General features: G+C 40.5%; 1 protein-coding gene across 2 annotated transcripts; it reads left to right on the top strand.

Annotated features, from left to right (window-relative positions):
* The first annotated feature begins 255 nt into the window (after nucleotides 1-255).
* Nucleotides 256-13973, top strand: AQP4 (aquaporin 4). Of its 2 annotated transcripts, XM_073583823.1 has the most exons (4): nucleotides 256-663; nucleotides 4051-4215; nucleotides 9054-9134; nucleotides 11067-13973. In XM_073583823.1, exons 1-4 carry the CDS (start codon nucleotides 283-285, stop codon nucleotides 11325-11327), a joined length of 888 nt encoding a protein of 295 aa, XP_073439924.1. In that variant the 5' UTR covers nucleotides 256-282; the 3' UTR covers nucleotides 11328-13973. The 2 variants fall into 2 exon arrangements, with proteins under 2 accessions (XP_073439924.1, XP_073439925.1); XM_073583824.1 differs by lacking the exon at nucleotides 9054-9134.
* The last annotated feature ends 223 nt before the right edge of the window (nucleotides 13974-14196 follow it).

The following is a 14196-nucleotide window of genomic DNA, read 5'->3' as shown; positions in this document are numbered from 1 at the left end:
CGAATATTGCAAAAACCATATTCGCCGCCGATCGTAATTGGAACCGAATTTTGAAAAATTCGCTCAACTCTAGTAACTACACAGCTTCCTAATTATAAAAAGACGTGTACTTTAAACAATAGACTTTTAGCTAAGCTCTACACCTTTTACTTATTTTACTAATGTAGACAGTCTTTCATTGTAGAAAGTTCTTGAATGACAGTATGGTATTAAGTACAAGCTTATTGAATTCATTGTCTCTATTTCAGGAAGTGTGGTCCTCTGTGCAAGTGTGAATCAATAATGGTGGCGTGCAAAGGAGTCTGGACACAACCATTTTGGAAAGGGGTGGTTGGCGAATTCCTGGCTATGCTCATATTTGTTCTTTTGAGTCTTGGTTCAACTATTAATTGGAGTCCAAAGGAAAATCGCCAACCAGCAGACCTGGTCCTTATCTCACTCTGCTTTGGACTTAGCATTGCAACCCTAGTACAATGTTTTGGACATATTAGTGGAGGCCATATCAATCCAGCAGTCACTATTGCAATGGTGTGCATGAGGAAAATCAGCATTGCAAAGGCAGCCTTTTATATTGTGGCACAGTGCTTGGGTGCTATTGCAGGAGCAGGAATTCTCTACATTGTTACTCCATTAGAAGTTGCTGGTGAACTGGGTGTTACTAAGGTAATTATCACAACCGTTTCTTCTGGTTCCTTGTATTAGTTTTAACCTCATGGGCCCTGTTTCATCATTTGTGGCTTTTTTTAAAGTCATTTTCCTTTTTTATCTTGGGGTATTCATTGAGTGTTTGTAGCCAACTTCTTCAAAATGGCATACCTGATTCATGAATTTGGCACAAAGTCAAAAAGGGTCTTTTTTCTGTCTTAAATTGTTTTTGCAATGTTTTGGTAGCAAAAGTCGCACACTTAACCCCTTGAGCACCAAACCACTTTATAGGGTAATGACCAGGCCTCATTTTTTAAATCTGACAAGTGTTATTTTAGGAGGTAACAACTCTGGAATGCTTCAATGTATCCCACTGATTCTGAGATTGTTTTTTCGTGACATATTGTACTTTATAATAGTGGTACAATTTGATAAAGGCAATCTGTCACCCTTTTTTCGAATATGAGCTACCGGCTCGACATCAGGGGCTTATCTACAGCATTCTGTAATGCTGTAGATAAGCCCCAGATGTAACCTGAAAGATAAGAAAAAAGAGTTAGATTATACTCACCGGGGAGTAGTCCAGTCCAATGGGTGTCGCGGTCCTGTCTGGCGCCTCCCATCTTCATAGGATGCTGTCCTCTTCTTTCCTTCATGTCGTGGCTCCTGTGCAGGTGCACTGCTCTGCCCTGTTGAGGGCACAGCAGAGTCCTGCAGTGCAGGGTTAAAAGTTGATCAGCAATTGCTAATTTTTCCAACAGAATTTGCAAATCCATTTTTTTAGGGACCACATCACATTTGAAGTGACTTGGGGTGCCTATGATGGAAAATACCAAAAAGTGACACCATTTAAAAACTGCACCAATCACCACATATTCAAGAAGTTTATTAACCCATAAGATTAATGCAATGTGGAAGGGAAAAATGAGCATTTTAATTTTTTTTCACAAAAAATTTATATTGACCCCTTTTTTATTTTCACAAGGGTAACAGGAGAAATTGAGCCAAAGCTCAGAAGGAAAAGAGCACCATATTATAGTGCAGATTTTACAGTTATGGTTTGCTGGTGCCATTAACGTAGGTGCCAGAACAGCAGATTCCCCCCATAAGTGACCCCATTTTATAAACTACAACAGGCAGTGAAGAAAAAATAAAAAAATAAAAAATAGTTACATGTTTACTGCAAAATGGAGAAATGGCTAAAAATGTCACCAAAATTTGTCACACAATTTCTGTATCAATACCCCATATGTGGTGGTACAGTACTTCTTAGCCAGACGGCGAGACTAAGAAGGGACAGATTGCTATTCGCCTCCTGTTGTGCACATTTTCCAAAAATAGTTTGCGGACTACATATACAGAGACACCATTTAGGAAATGATACTCCTGCCAAACATGTGGATGCTAAATGTGGTTTAAGTACACTGTAAGGCTCAGCAGGGAGGGGGGCATTTGGATTTAGGAGTACAGAATTTTCTGGAGCCTTTGTACTACCAGTAACATGGATGTCCCCTATATTTCTGTTAACAGATGATGTACCTGACTGGGGACTTGCTTTTGGTGTATTTAGTTGAATCTTTTATTGAGAACATTTTACATAACATTTGTGATCACATTTATTCTGTGCTCTACGATGAGCACTTACATTGGGGTTTCCATCTAAATCTCCAAATGACGTGATTCAGATGAAACCCCTGAGCGATTTATTCACTATAATCAGGCAGCAGTGTTAGTCTGGACTCCATATGGCCTTTGTTCAGCCTTGTTCTTCTTTTCAGAGGTGCACAAAACTATGGTACACTGCTCTTCTATTCATGTCTACAAAGATGGACACCATTTGATCGAAGGCCAGACGTGGTCCACAATGCCTCCATCTGCCTCATAATTAGCACTTTTCCAATGATGTTTTGTCTGAATGACTTATTTCAGAGATTTACATGGAAGCCCCTGTGTAAGTGCTCAGCGCAATGCGCAGGATAAATGTGAACTGAGCCTTACTTTGATTTTTGGGAGACAGAATGAACAAATCAACAGCAGGTGAAAAATTGGTTTTATTTGTTTTTTTATGCCATTTCTCATATGGTATAATTGATTAGACTACCTTATTCTTCAGGTTGGTGCAATTACAGCAATACCAGATTTATATAGTTTTATACATTTGGATGCTGTCACACACTAAAAGATGCTTTTTTTTTGCAAAAATTAGTTTTTGCATCGCCATATTTTAAGAGCTATAATTTTTCTATATTTCTGCAGACAGAGTCATGTGAGGGCTTGTTTTTTGACATTTTTATTGGTACCAATTTCAGGCACATAACATTTTTTATTGCTTTCTATTTTGATTTTTGGAAGGCAGAATGAACAAAAACCAGCAATTCAGGAATTTTTTCGCCACTATGCATGTGGTAAAATTGATAAGGCAGCTTTATTCTTGGGGTCAGTATGATTACACTGATACCAAATTTATATTTTTTATGTTTTGGCACTTTTATACAATAAAAACTTTCATATAAAGAACTATTTTTGCATCACTATAATCCAAGACTTCAAATTTTATAACTTTTTCCACTGATGGAGCTGTATGGCAGCTTTTTTACATGCAGTGACAGTCTAAAGTCATGACAGACATAGCACATCATGGTGCAGAAACTTACACCCACTCATGACATTTTATGTCCATCATTGGTTGTAAAAGGGTTAACAAAATAGGAGAAAAATTACACTAAAATACTGATGTACTCAAAAATACCCCTGGAGTTGCGCCAAATTTTGCAACTTTTTAAAAAGTCGCAATTGATGAATCAGGCAAAATATCTGGAATATCTAATCTACACTCACAAACTGGACAACAACAAAAATAAACACAGACTATAAAATAGACTTAAAAAAGGTGCAAATAGACTAATGATTTGGTTAAAAAAAAGCTGCACAAAACACACAAATCCTAGACAGAAAAACAAGAGCAGAGGCAATAATGAATCGGGAACATAATGATTTTTGTTTTTTGGCAGCGTGCCACCTTTGGATCAGTATATAAAATAGCAGCTGTCCAAACTGCCTAAACCTTTGTATTACACACAATAACTTAAGAGCTAGAATGCAAAGCCCAAACTATGAAGCTCCTATAGCAGGAAAGCATTTCTGAGCACATGGATAACCCGTGAAAGGTTTTCATCCAATACTATTTATAATAAACATGAATTCAATTGATCACAGATTATTTTAGTTTTCCCAACTCATGTCAATAAATAATTCTAGAAGCTAAATACAGAATAGAAAATACTTTGCTTACTCTTGTACTACATTTTTCTAGAATCTGTCCAGTCATGATATGAATTCCTAATGCAATACTTTACCTTCTTTATAGTTTATGTGCAGTAAATTGACCTTACTTGATATCCATAGGTAAATAAGATGCTTTCCCCTGGCCATGGGATCCTTGTTGAATTGATAATAACCTTCCAACTGCTATTTACGATCTGTGCGAGTTGTGATTTGAAGCGCAATGACATTACTGGGGCTGTTGCATTGGCCATTGGATTTTCTGTGGCCATAGGACATTTATTTGCTGTAAGTATATTTTATGAATTTCTGTTAATTTTTAGGAATGTTTTGACACATTGCTACTTTAACAACAGACAATTTGTTTTAAGTCATACAGATGTCGAATAGAAAAGTCTCCATTAGCGGGAAAAGATATCTGTGCTATTCGCATCCTATTCATTTTGCTTAAAAAACGCATCATGACTGGTTATTTGCTCATAATGTATAAACAAGTCCTATTACATAGAAATGGCAGTCAATGTAATATACAATATATACAACTTAACGTGTCCACTACTTTTATAATGATGGCCTATCATTAGGTCATCAATGTCTGATCGTCCGGGGTCCGACACCCAGCACCCCCAACTATCAGCTTTTACTGGTGTCGGCGGCGCCTGCCACTGGCCAGACATAATCACTTGCCAAGCAGCTCCGTCTACATGTAGTGGCTGGGGCTCGGTATTGCACATCCGCCTCCTATTCAAATCAATAGGAGGTAGATTTATAGTACCCTGCGGCAGCCACGACAAGTAAACAGAGCAGTTTGACAAGTGAGTGCTTTTGGCCAGTGTCCACTGCTGCCCACACCAATAACAGCTTATCAGCAGGGGTGACGGATGTCGGACCTCCACCGATCAGACAATAATGACCCATCCTAAGGTTAGGCCATCAATGTAAAAATAGTGGACAACCTCTGCAAGTCCATTGGAGCTATAGCTTTTGGTTTATATTTGCTGTCCTCTCTATCTCAGGTAGGGGTCCCAATTGATGTAACATTCATGTACAACACCAGTATTCTTATCAGGACATATAGACAAGTCTTGTCAGAGTGAGACATCACGTTAAAAAAAAAATAGCTTCAGGAAGTCCCCTTGAAATGTTGGAAAAGCGCCATTAGAATGGAAAATAATAGGAGAGTAGCTTGGCAGCAATAAAGCTATGTCATTCTTTAGCTCCGCCAAGGCTGAAAGTGTAATTCCCCACAAATACAGGTGAGCAACTCAAATTGATGAGAATATAATTGATGTTGAATTTTGGAACATTTGCTATTCCTGGCAAATTCAAACAAGCTGTGATTTATTGCAATCGAATCGCAAAAATTGGCTACCGCCATTCTTTTGCAATTGAGAAGATAATATTAGCCAGAGAAGGCTCACGCAACCTTGGGCATGGCTGGATGGTCTTCTGCATAATGACTTGCAGCTACCATATCACATGGTGTGACAAAGTGAATCAAGATGAATTTTCAGAGCCCATATAAAAGGAGAAGCAGGATATGCAGCAGCCATTTTTATAGTGAATCTGAAAAGTTCACATCTTACCCATAGGGATAGTGAGAAAAAGCCATAAAACATAAAAAAAACTGTAAGGCTGCTTTTACACATTGTGGCAGAGTTGAGTTTTTTGGTAAAGAAGATTAGTGTAGGGGGAAAATAGAATAGCATTATACACATTTTTCAGGGCAATTGGAGATTTTGAGGTACCTTTATTAGAGTCTAAAGTTCTTGCCTACAAAGTGAACAGCAAGAGTAAAGCAGTGTACAGAGTGGTCAAAATTTAAAGTCTATGGGTCCACAGGGCCGGCTCCAGGTTTTTGAGGGCCCCGGGCGAAAGGGTCTCAGTGGCCCCCCCCCTTTAACACATACTACGATTCATGCCATGTGGCATCCGTGGTGCTGGCCAAAAAACGGACTTGTCTCTGTGTGGATCACACGGATATGCATGTGATCCACATGGACACACGCTCTGTGGCAAAACACATTCATGTGAAGGAAGCTATTGATTAGTAGTGTACGTATGAAGGAAAGATGAGAAAGAAAGGAAGAACAGAGAGAGAGAAAGAAAAAAAGAAAGAAGAGAGAGAGAAAGAAAGAACAGAGAGAAAGAGAAAGAAAGAGGGGAAAGAAAGAACAGAGAAAGAGAGTAAGAACACAGAGAAAGAAAGGAAGAACAGAGAGAGAGAAAAAAAGAACAGAGAGAGAAATAAAGAAAGATTAGAGAGAGAAAGAAAGAGTGGACAGAAGAAAGAACAAAGAGAGAAAAAAAGAAAGAGGGGAAAGAAAGAACAGAGAGGTAGAGAGAAAGAAAGAGAAAGAAAGAGGGGAAAGAAAGAACAGAGAGAAAGAAAGAACAGAGAGAGAAAGAAAGAAAAGAGAGAGAAAGAGAGGAAGGAAAGAACAGAGAGAGAGAAAAAGAACAGAGAGAAAGAAAGAGGGGGAAGAAAGAGAAAGAAAGAAAGATCAGAGGGATAGAAAGAACAGAGAGAAAGAGAAAGAAAGAGGGGAAAGAAAGAAAGAACAGAGAGAGAGAAAGAAAGAGGGAAAAGAAAGAAAGACCAGAGAGACAGAAAGAAAAAGAACAGAGAGAAAGAAAGTGTGGACAGAAAAAAAGAACAGAGAGAAAAAGAAAGAAAGAGGGGAAAAAAGAACAGAGAGGGAGAGAGAAAGAAAGAGAGGAAAGAAAGAACAAAGAGGACAAAAGAAAGAAAGTAAGAAAGAACAGAGAGAGAGAAAGAAAGAAAGATGGGAAAGAAAGATGGCAAAGAAAGAAAGAACAGAGAGAGAAAAAGAAAGAACAGAGAGAGAGAGAAAGAGAGGAAAGAAAGAACGGATAAAGAGAGAAAGAGAAAGAAAGAAAGAAATAGGGGAAAGAAAGAGAACAGAGGGAGAAGGAAAGAACAGAGAGAAATAAAGCGGGGAAAGAAAGAGAACAGAGAGAGAAAAAAAAGATTAGAGAGAAAGAACAGAGAGAGAAAGAAAGAACAGAGAGAGAGATAAAGAAACAGAGAGAAAGAAAGATTCTATAGAGATACCATAGCAGCCTAGCTCCTATTATAGTGCTCACCTGAGCCTCCCGATGCAGGACATATCATGATCCGCTCACATGGCCGACATCCCTGAGTCCAAGGCGATCCCGCTGTTCACGCTGTCGAAGGACGCGATGATGGATCTGAAGCATTCCCTGAAGTGCCTCCATGGTTCCGTCACAATCTCCTCCCAAAATTACCTCATTTCCGGTCAGTTTCCAACACGACACTTCTGGTAGAAAGTCACAAGTGAGTTTTAAAGTACTTCTCGGGGCTCCGCCGTGTACTCCTGTGTCTGTGGGAAAAGTAAACTCCCGGCTGGGGCAGTCTCTCTCTCAAAATCGGGACTGTCCGGCTGGACCTCGGACGGTTGAGAGGCATGAATGCTCCCCACCATACACCTCGTACACGTACGGTTCCGCTTAGTACACTTCCGGCTCTGCTCCCCACACCTTTTACACATGCGGCTCCGCTCCCCACACACACGGCTCTGCTCCGTACACCTCGCACACACGCTGCTCCGCTCCCCACACCTCCGCTCCCCACACATCGTACGCACGTAGCTCCGCTCACCTCGTACACACATGGCTCCGCTTCGTACATCTCGTACACACGCGGCTCCGCTCCATACACACACGGCTCCGCTCCGTACACTTCATACACACGCTGCTCCACTCCCCACACCTCGTACACACGCAGCTCCGCTCCGTATACACGTCTCCACTCTGTACACCTCGTACACACGCTGCTCCGCTCCCCACATCTCATACACACGTGACTCCGCTCCCCACACCTCGTACACATGCGGCTCCGCTCCGTATACACGGCTCCACTCCGTACACCTTGTACACATGCTGCTCCGCTCCCCACATCTCGTACACGCTGCTCCACTCCCCACACCTTGTACACACACAGCTCCGCTCCCCACATCTCGTACACACGCGGCTCCAATCTGTACACCTCGGACACATGTGGCTTCGCTCCGTATACACGGCTCCACTCCGTACACCTCGTACACACGCTGCTCCGCTCCCCACATCTCGTACACGCTGCTCCACTCCCCACACCTTGTACACACACGGCTTCACTCCCCACATCTCGTACACACGCGGCTCCGATCTGTACACCTCGGACACATGTGGCTCCGCTCCCTACACCTCGTACACACGCGGCTCTGCACCCCACACCTCGTACACACATGGCTCCGCTCCGTACACCTCATACACATGCGGCTCCACTCCCCACACCTCGTACACATGTGGCTCCGCTCCATACACCTCGTACACATGCTGCTCTGCTCCCCACACCTCCGCTTCCCAGACCTCGTATACACACACAGCTCTGCTACATCCCCCCTGTAAACCCCTCATGACCCCACACATAATAAACTTAACCTCATCCAGCAGCATGGCAACCAGCACAGCCGAGTCCTGCCTAAACTGAGGGCCCTGATCATGTGACCCAACTCCTCCCCTCCTGTGACCTTATCACAGGTTCTGTGCGTGCAGAGAAGCCCAGCAGGAGCGTTGTCATTGCTGGGATTTATCAGGGCTGCGGTGGCCGGTGGGGTCTCTGGCAGGGTGAGGATGGGGTCGGTACATGGGGGGCGTGGTGGCAGCCGCGGGTATCGATTCCCAGACAGCGTGAGTGGGCCCCCTCATCTCGCCAGGGCCCTGGCATTTGCCCAGGTGTGCCGGGTGCTGACGCCGACCCAGGGTCCATTCACAGCTCGGCTTGCATTTTTTAGGATAACGTGAAACCTTCTGAAACTTCCTTTGAGTTATCATTGGGATCCAATAGAAATAAATCTATTAACAGAGGCTATAATATATCAAAGATAATTTTATAAGTTTCCCCTTAGTTTTTTTAAAAGTTTACCATTCAATAAGATGTTTCGGGAAAAGTTTTATATTTTTATGCCACGTTAGCCAGCATATAGAACAATTATAAATTGAAAATGAGTACCAAACACTAATGACTTTCAATTTGTATTTTTTACTAGACATTCTGAATATTATTCTAACATTTTTATATATATATGCCCATCTTTTATTAGATCAATTATACCGGAGCCAGCATGAATCCAGCTAGATCATTTGGTCCAGCTGTCATTATGAACATATGGGAGAACCACTGGGTAATATCCGCTATATTGTGTATATGATTATTTTGTTGACTTACATGTAACTATATTCTTTATTTCAGAGGCATGAATTAAGAGTTTAGTTTCTATGGTTTAGTATAATTGAACAATGAGCATTTTGTGTGATACTGTATACTAGGGCTTCTCAATATTTCCACATTATTGTAATACCAGGGCCTCACCAGTGAATAAATACTACAGGCAGTGACTATATGTTCTATGTAACAATACCAACTACCACCATGCATCATAAATGACCTTCCCAGAATTAACACATACCACAGTGCAAAAAAACAGTCATTCTGGATCCTGTCAAAAAAAATATGAGGTCAGAGTTTCCGTTGATTTCAAGCAACAGAAAATGAGAGAGGGTTATATTGATAAGCATAATACCATGCAATCTAAAAGTATCATATGTGGAATCAAACTCATAAAAGTTTAATTCCCAAAGGGAAATGATGTGATGTATACTGACAGTGCTTCATCCTCCAAACCCAATAACCATATGATTGCTAAAAGTAGGAAAGGAGCAGGAGCCACTGTGTCATAGGAGATACAGTCATCTTTGTTGTGCAGCCTGGAAGCTGAATTTCTCCTGTAACTGGGGCTATTACATCTGCCCTAGTTACAGTGTAAATGCCCCCCCCCCCCGAAGTTTTTTTAAGACTTTACCTTGAGCACAATGCAGGAATAAATAAAGCAAAAAAAAATAAACAAAATTAAACCAAAAAAAGGAAACACTCCCATTTCAATATACTACTTATAGTCCCGACAATGAGGAAAAAGAAAATATATCCAATACATTAACAGAATTTCTATAGAAAAAAAGGAATACAATTTAAAAATGTTTTAAGCAAGCCTTTAGTAGAGAATAAAAGAATGTGAAAAAAGACACATATTTCCTATTTCTCCTATCATTTTCCCTAATATGAGCAAAAAAGAATATAAAAAAATAGAATAAAATTAAATATAACGTACCGCAAAGTATGAAGGCAAAAAGTATTTTAATATCCAAATGAGAAGCTTTTTTAAGTCAATAAATGCACATGTGTTAGCACCACTCTGGCTTCCCAGCATGTCAGTTCACTCACCCGCGCTTCAGTTGGTTCCTCTCCCCCTCATACTCCGCATGTTCCCAGCAGCACTTCCAGCCGGGCCTCTGGTCATGTTCTAAGGGCACGGGCACGCTCCCGCCCTCTTAAAGGGCCAGCACGTGCACTTGTTATTTCCTCCCCAGCCAATAGTTTTGAGGCATTATGTATATATTGCTTCCTCTCCACTGGGGAGGTGCCTGAGCAACCTTCCTGTTTCTGTCTATGTTGTGAAAGGTCACATACAAGTGAAAATCCCACCAGTTCTGCTCCAAGTAAAAATCCTGCCTGCTGTACTCTAAGTACAAATCCTGCCTGCTGTACTCTAAGTACGAATTCTGCCTGCGGTGCTCTAAGTGCAAATCCCACTTGCTGCACTCTGAAACAATCCTGCTTGCTGCACTCTGAAGCAAATCCCGCTTGCTGCACTCTGAAGTGAATTCTCCTTGCTGCACTCTGAAGCAAATCCTGCTAGCTGCACTCTGTCACAAACTGTCTCTCATACCAACTCTGTCTGCTGCACTCTGATACAAGCTCTGCCAGCTGCTTCATCCAGTCTGTTCTTCGTGACTGGCGTTCATTGGGAGCCAAGTCTATCCTCACCATCAGAGACTCCAGTGAATAGTCAGGTGATCGCTTAGTCACGCTCCTCCAGGCTCTCCGCGGTCCATGGCACAGTGGTTCTACAAACCACGTTCGTGACAGCATGTACAATGAAACTAGAAAATGTGAAAGGCCAGGAACATGGTAAACAACCTGGTCTTTAACTGGTTAAATAAGTTTATATGCCCTATTGGTCAGTGTTAATATTAATAATCTATTTATCTTTTCCTAGGTTTACTGGGTTGGTCCAGTGGTAGGAGCAGTTATGGCAGGATTGCTCTATGAATATATCTTCTGTCCAGACGTTGAACTCAAGAATCGCTTAAAGGAGGTCTTAAATAAGGCAACACAATCCAAAGGGAAATACAGTGAAGTGGAAGAAAGCAAAAGTCAGATAGAATCAGATGACCAATTACTAAAACCTGGAATTGTCCATGTATTCGATGAGAAAAAAGGAAAGGATACCTCTGGTGAGGTGTTGTCGTCTGTATGACTAGAACCGGAAGCCAGAGAAAAGCCTAAAACATCACCAACATTTTTTCCAATCAAAGAAACCGATATAATATAAAGCAGCTGTATTATCTAAAAATACTTATATCATTCACAGTACTATCAAAGCTTGAATCCACCACAATGTAAAAACAACTACTATATGAGACATGCACGTATTCTTTGGACACTGTCCTTTTGGCAAATCTAAGGTAAATAACAGTGATCCTTAATTTAACAAGAAGTCAATACTGAGCCTCAAATCTGCCCGTTTAGCATCTAGATTGACAGTGCACATTAGTTTAAAGTGCCCACTGGCAAATTCAAACAAATGGTTTTTCCTCTGGCAAATAATTGGTTGCTGTCAGCGCTGATTAAGATATCCCCCTATTTAATCACTATCAGGAGAGCAGCAAATGCACAACAGAACTATCATTTAAGATGAAATATAATTATTACAATCTTTTTTTGTATTTTGAAAAAATATATATCTTTTTTCCACTTTGTTTTGTTTAATAGTAAACTTTTGAGAAAGTACTTTACAAATGAAGAAGCAGCCACAGAAAACATCAAATGGCTCGAGGAGAAGAAAAATCTTTAAGCACCATTTTTTTTCCTGTCTATGTATTTTTACCTTTGTTTAATCTGTTGAGTAGCTAGCTATTTATTAGGACCATGAAAAAAAAAGGTGTGAATTACACTCTAAAAATACACAAAGACCTTTCTCTTAGTTTTATGCATTTTCTTTGTATGATTCTTTAATTATTTGAGTGTTTAGTTGAAGATGTTTGGATCCAAGATATAATTGTTTTAAAGTTTTTTAAAGTTTTTTTCTCAATACCACTGTCATACCATCATACGTCCCATCATTGGCATCTTCTGTACACTGCTCTAGACTCATAATTTAACCCTCCATCAGGAACAATATTCGCACTAACTCGTAATGGAACAATGTGCCTGTCAAGCGCAGGCTAGAAAAATGCCTAGAATATCTAATTTTCTCAATTTCAGTGATCTAAAAGTGATCAGAGACCTTCATAGGGATGTAATAAAAGAGACTACACATTATCAGGTGCAAAACAAACCCATTTACTCAACATAAAAGTAATAACGTTGATATACACAAATTTCAAAACGCCTGAGAAGTACACTTTCATTTGTAAGAAAATCTGCCTTATTTATATGAAATATCAACAAACCTTTCTCTATCCATTCATAAAACAAGCTAAATAAACAATAGTAATGACTAAAAACATTACATACCAACCTTATAAAGTGTGATGTGTTTGGGACCAATGAGCCTGAGAAGCCAGCTCAGCTATATCTTCCTTCCTGAAGCTCTGCAGACCAACTGTGGTATCAGGTTTCACACAGCAGCTAGAGCCAGGAGACTATCTAGAGGGAGGGGGGTTTCCTGAAAATCTGGTGAGAAGGGAGAAATGAAAGTAGAAGAGCTGCGCCTGTCAGAGCCATTGTTCCTGACGGAGGGTTATCAACTCAATCCAAGTAGATATTTAAATATGGAAGATATTATTTTAAAGCTTGGAAAAAAATATTGTCCTGCTCACCTCTGCTCCTATTTGCTTTAAAATGGATATCCTGTCAAGGAATTAGTGAATAAATTAATGTATTTAAGCAAGTTATATTAAGTAAATGCATAAAAAACAGGGGCTCAGGGCATCATATATTTATATTTGAAAAGCAGCAAAAAAACTAAAGGCAAGCGAAACCTGGCAGAGTTGATGTTAATATCACATCTTCCAATGGAGAAAGATTCAGAGATCTGCTGGAATTCAGTACCAATTTTATTTCCACCAATGTGTCATAATAAAAGGCGTATTCCTGATATTTTCAGGTTTACCTATCAAGAAGAAAGATTGCTAGATTGGTGGGTATCTGAACTCTGGGACCCTCCAGTGTCTAGTGTCCTTTATGTAGAGTCGTAGTCTGACCCTCCATTCAAAGTCAATGAAACTGATGGCGATAGCCAACAGCTGTATATCTCCTCGAGTGAGGAAATTAGAGAATAAAAAATAGACCTTGTCCTGTGAAGGAATTAGAAAATAGACCTCATCAACAGTTAACATGTCTTATGATTTAAATAATGTTTGTATTCCCATTTGATTTTTATTTCATTTCTTCTGGAGTTTAAAGAGAACCTGACAGCAGCTACTTGCTGCATGATCTTCAGACAGCATTCATCAGACACTGGTTGTATGATTTCAGCCACATATATTTTTAACTCTGAAACACTGTTTCATGAGCATTCAGCCACAACATCCATGGCCGAGCTCTGCTAATTTTCAAAAATTTGGTAGCGCTAGCTGGGACTGGTATAAAAACATTCAAAGTTGCAAAATGTTTAATAACTACGCAAATATTTTGTGTCATTTCAACTTGAAAACTGCTTGATGATTCTTCCCCTTCCCCTTAGTATTTGGCGTTTGAAATGACAGAGGGTTTGAGTCACGTGTCTATGGCCCATCATCTCAACCCTTCCATAGGTAACACATGTATTGCTCTGAGTATGTAGTGTATTGCGGACATATTTTTTTAAACATAGCCCCAACTCTAAACTTACTCAATCTATTTTGTGCACCTACTCAAAATTAATGCACCCATTCTTAATGGAAACCTGTCATCAGGTTTGGCTGATATAAGATGCGACCACCGCCTTTCAGGGCTTATCTACAGCATTCTATAATGCTGTAGATGAGCCCCTGATCTGACCTGAAAGATAAGAAGAGTAATTTTTATTATACTCACCTACAAGGCGGTCTGGTCCGATTGGTGTCGCAGGTCCGGGTCTGGCACCTTCTATCTTCTTGCGATGCCGCCCTCCTGCTTGCTTCACAGGCTCCCCGGCATCGCGC

Source organism: Dendrobates tinctorius, unplaced genomic scaffold, assembly GCF_039654945.1.
Source record: "Dendrobates tinctorius isolate UK_male_01 unplaced genomic scaffold, ASM3965494v1 ptg000081l, whole genome shotgun sequence".
In the NCBI taxonomy this organism is placed as follows: domain Eukaryota; kingdom Metazoa; phylum Chordata; class Amphibia; order Anura; family Dendrobatidae; genus Dendrobates; species Dendrobates tinctorius.
This window is presented reverse-complemented; position numbering and strand designations above follow the sequence as displayed.

Coding starts and splice junctions, on each gene's coding strand:
- AQP4 (XM_073583823.1), top strand. CDS start 283: ATGGTGGCGTGCAAAGGAGTCTGGACACAACCATTTTGGAAAGGGGTG. Junction 4,216..9,053: donor CCATAGGACATTTATTTGCT/GTAAGTATATTT, acceptor ATCTTTTATTAG/ATCAATTATACCGGAGCCAG. Junction 9,135..11,066: donor ACATATGGGAGAACCACTGG/GTAATATCCGCT, acceptor ATCTTTTCCTAG/GTTTACTGGGTTGGTCCAGT.